This window comes from Saccostrea cucullata, unplaced genomic scaffold (genome assembly GCF_032062105.1).
Source record: "Saccostrea cucullata isolate Sc308-1 unplaced genomic scaffold, CSIRO_AGI_Scuc_v1 ctg3809, whole genome shotgun sequence".
Taxonomy (NCBI): Eukaryota; Metazoa; Mollusca; class Bivalvia; order Ostreida; family Ostreidae; genus Saccostrea; species Saccostrea cuccullata.
In genome coordinates, this window is record NW_026926101.1 from 147,501 (window position 1) to 151,607 (window position 4,107).

Consider the following 4,107-nt stretch of genomic DNA (forward strand, 5'->3'; position numbering starts at 1 on the left):
AAAAGATTTTAACAAATTTATTTGCATTTGTAATTTGGTTAATACATGTATGTTGTTCTGCATCTTTTTGACGCCATCTTGTACATGATTGAACTGTTCATTTGTTTTACCGAGGTAAACCGGATTGAAATTGAAACCAGTTTGAAAAACTAGTTTTAAACCTTAAACCAAAACCCGAACCAGTTTATGTGCAACAAATTCGCCCTGAGATATTCATAACATTTACATGTATCAATCTGGTTATAATTCAACAACAAAAATACTTATCTACTCACATGCACCATACAAAAAAAAATTTATAGCCCAATTCCTTTATCTTAAGCAAAACTTACGCTTTCATGTAATCCTTGATGTATAGCTGGTAACTTTTCTTGTCAAACTGTGTGGGTTTTAAATTACTGCCCAGGACGATGTTACAGCCTGACTCTGTGTTGGCCGCGTCGTCTACACCCTCGTCATCCCCGCCCTCAGCTGATGGGTTAGCTCCGATGTTGATGTCTCCTGCCCCTTTGCTGACTGTGACAATCTGGGAAGGACACAGATATCATTAATTTATACGCCATACACTTCTTGCAGATCAATTTAGTCCTTTCGCTGTCCAGATATATTTACAACAGAACTTTTATCATAAGGGTTACAAAATAATAATCAATTAATAACATGGATTCTTGTCCGTTTATCATTTTTCTTCAGAGTTTCAAATTCTTACAATTTTAAACATACAATATCTATCCATGCATTTTATATCAATAGTTTTCGAAACGCAAGAGTTAAGCAACAGTTGGCTGGTCAACATGCTCAAATTCCCTTAATTTTATTATCAATTTAAATATGTCATTTGGACAATCATGGTGTAAGAAAACCTTTTTTCCTGAAATAAAAAAAAGTTCATATCTGCTTTTTGCTAATACTTCCATGCAAAATTATCTCATATTGTCAAAAAAATTTCCATATTATAATAGTTCTACTATGCATGTTTGAATTTGGTTATACAAAAAGTACTCTATAGGTTCAACTTCACCTCCAACAAGGCAGCAAAGGAAACTAACTCGCAGTATAACTTCAAGTCAAAACAGCAAGGAAAAATAAATTCTTCCAATATGTTCTATTTCCACTCTGGAAGAGTTATACTTTTTATCTTGCAATTTTGTTAAAAAGTCAGAAAAAATTATCTGTTTAAAAATCTTGCAGGATTTCTGGGACAAACATAACATACACACGTAAAACAATATGTTGAATGTTGATAAACAAATCCTAACAAAATTAAGCAAATGAAATATTTTGTTGATGCAGACTTAATAAACATCAAGAGAAGGAAAGACAACATTATCAATTTATATGATCTATTGTTGATTATATGTATCAATTTATTGTATGCTATGGTACATCTGTATACAATATACATGCCTCTGAAATGTCATGTACATATATTATAAATGGTTGATAACTTTAAGATTATCGCTCTCTTACACATCTTTAAGTTCTTCTATTCTTTAAATGGAATGACAAATTAATATATAGTATTATTTATACATAGCATGTATCAACTTACTTTTCCTTCAACCTCATAAAAAAAGTCATCTTTTATCTTGAAGTCATAGGCATCTGTGAAAAGCTCATCTCCTACAAATACATCATATACGTCAGTTCTCTAAGTTGCGGCTAAAATGGTCACATTAGCGACCAAAACATTAATGTCTGTTTTCTTTTCTGTGATGTACAATATCAACGGTAGACAGTGGTTCTGGATTACATAAGAGAAAACAGACTATAGGAGCTCTTTTATGCGAGAAGATAAAAAATTATGTCACAAGAGACGCACTTTGAACAGATTTCACTGAACGTTTTTATGTTGGGATTTACATGCCTAGATGGTAAGCATAGAATGTAGAAATCATAGAGATGGAGAGTTGATTAAACCTAATGACTTAATTGAAGTGAATGGAAGTGTCGCCTTGGTGAATAATTCTTTGCTATAATCAGTAGGGTTGGATACCGTTAAGGATGAAATGGTATGATACCATACCGGTATTTTTTAAACGATACGGTATTTTTAACGGTACGGTACTATACCTTGATGAATGAGAATCCGGGTTTATTTTAATAACAAATGTGCTTTCAATTATCACTGCTTATAACCAACTTTCAATATTATAATCTAAAATGTGTTAAATAAATTCTATTTCTATAATTCAACCTTTTATTAAATGATCAACAAAACAAATTAATCTGAATCGCTATAAAATAAAAAATTAGATTACAAAAACCGCTGTCTAATTCTCTGCTAAATGACAGCTGATCGCTTCATCCGGTCGCCATTTTGCTTGGTAGCACTCAACGACGAAAAATGAGAAATAAAGAGAGATGACATCACAAATTCGCAACCTTTTGCCTTTTTAATTGACAATTTCTATCAGTTTCTATTAATAAAATTGAAACAAGATTAATGTAAATATTTTTTTAAAACACATTGGTTTCCCTCGAATATCGCCTGTAGAAAGGAATTATCTTACTTAGTACTGATTTCGTTAATTAGCCTACCCTTTCAATGCACGGAGAATTCCATTTTAGCGAGGCTGGAATCTTTTTAAAAAAATAATTTTAAATGTATATCCATGTTTTAAACATTAAGAAATACCGTTATCAGTACCAGTATTAAATGAAACGGTATTTTACCAGTATTTTTGAAGTAACTATTCGGTACGGTACTGGTACCGCGTACCGGTGTCCAACCCTAATAATCAGCGGAAGTTGGGGCTTAATTCCCAAAACATGAATTATGATTATTTGTCCCAAATTCTGTGGGTATCAAACCAAGTATCTAGCCCAGCAGAATCTTCACTGAAATTAAGGTGGAGGCAAACAGCATCCAAGTCATTAAATTACAAATTAAATCTAGTGCCAAGGACGTAATTATTCAGGTGAAAAAAGTGGAGGCCTGACTCCCCTGGCTTCCCACTCTTCTTTGTTCTACAGTCCTGTACAAATCTCCTGTTTCTATCATTTGATCTCACTGTATTTAAATATTGCACAATGAAAATGGGATAGGCTGATACTAGCAACACATGTAGATATGTAAATTTCAAAAAATTTATCAGAGTAATCAGGAAAAAGAAACTGAATTTTGGACTCTTTCCCTTCTTCTATCTTTAAAAGATATTCTGTCAGTCGATAATGCTTCATCACTTGCTCTGAATATGATTCACTTAGAGACGAAAATCTGATCGTTTTTTCCGACATTTCACATCGTTAATTGAAGCCTATTTAGAAGAACAATTGATATGATCACGTAGAAAAATTGTAAAAAAAAAAAAAATTATTACAATCTTATGCCTTTGGTACAAAAATATGTACTGTTTTGACAGTGTTGAATTTTTTCTTCGCAACCGGTATATCACTACAGGATAATTTCATTAAATTGATGGATTAATACGGTATGGAGATCATATACAGATTTCTAATGGATAGAATAGTAAATGGAAAGAATTTTCTACCTGTGATTAAGTCCTGAAATACAATCATTTTCGCGATGAACTATGATTTTTTGGCCACAAGTAAACAAATCTTGTGTATTCGCCAAGGAGGACCGGAAGAAAGGACAGATGATTTATCAACTCGATCGTAAATTGATTCGACTCTTCCAGTTATGAAATAGGTCCGTACACGTAACATACATGTATATTTCCAGGCGCGGACCCAGGAATTTTTTTCATAAGGGGGGGGTGGGGGGGTCCACTCCAGTGAAAAAAAATCCAACCCAGAAATTTGTTGACTAGCAAAAAAAAAAAAAAACTAAATAACAAAAACCGTTACCGTAGGAAGGGGGGGAGGGGGTTAACGTTGAATTCCAAATCTTCTTCATACCTACTCATATTTATGACTTTTCATACATACCTACTTAACCATATTCAAGTTTTTAAGGGACCTAGCTACGTTTTCTAGGGGGATCCAAGGTCACTTTTACTTGATTTAATATATAAATTTAGTAACTCTGCAAATTCCGGGGTGTTGGGGGCGGGTGGGGTCCCCCCCCCCCCGACCTCCTATAGATCCGTAAATGACTTGATATACATTTCATGGACATACGCATAATCTCAAGCTACGGTC

The 4,107-nt window shown here is 33.5% G+C and overlaps 1 protein-coding gene across 1 annotated transcript in view; it reads right to left on the reverse strand.

Annotated features, from left to right (window-relative positions):
* Positions 1-3,640, reverse strand: part of LOC134270781 (uncharacterized) — a 17,263-nt gene extending 13,623 nt beyond the window's left edge. The window contains exons 1-3 of the mRNA XM_062753030.1: positions 3,495-3,640; positions 1,553-1,623; positions 333-526 (exon numbers count right to left, since the gene is read on the reverse strand). Of these exons, the coding sequence (XP_062609014.1) occupies positions 333-526; positions 1,553-1,623; positions 3,495-3,522 (293 nt within the window). The 5' untranslated portion in view covers positions 3,523-3,640. The remainder of the gene's footprint in view (positions 1-332; positions 527-1,552; positions 1,624-3,494) is intronic.
* Between the last annotated feature and the right edge of the window lie 467 nt (positions 3,641-4,107).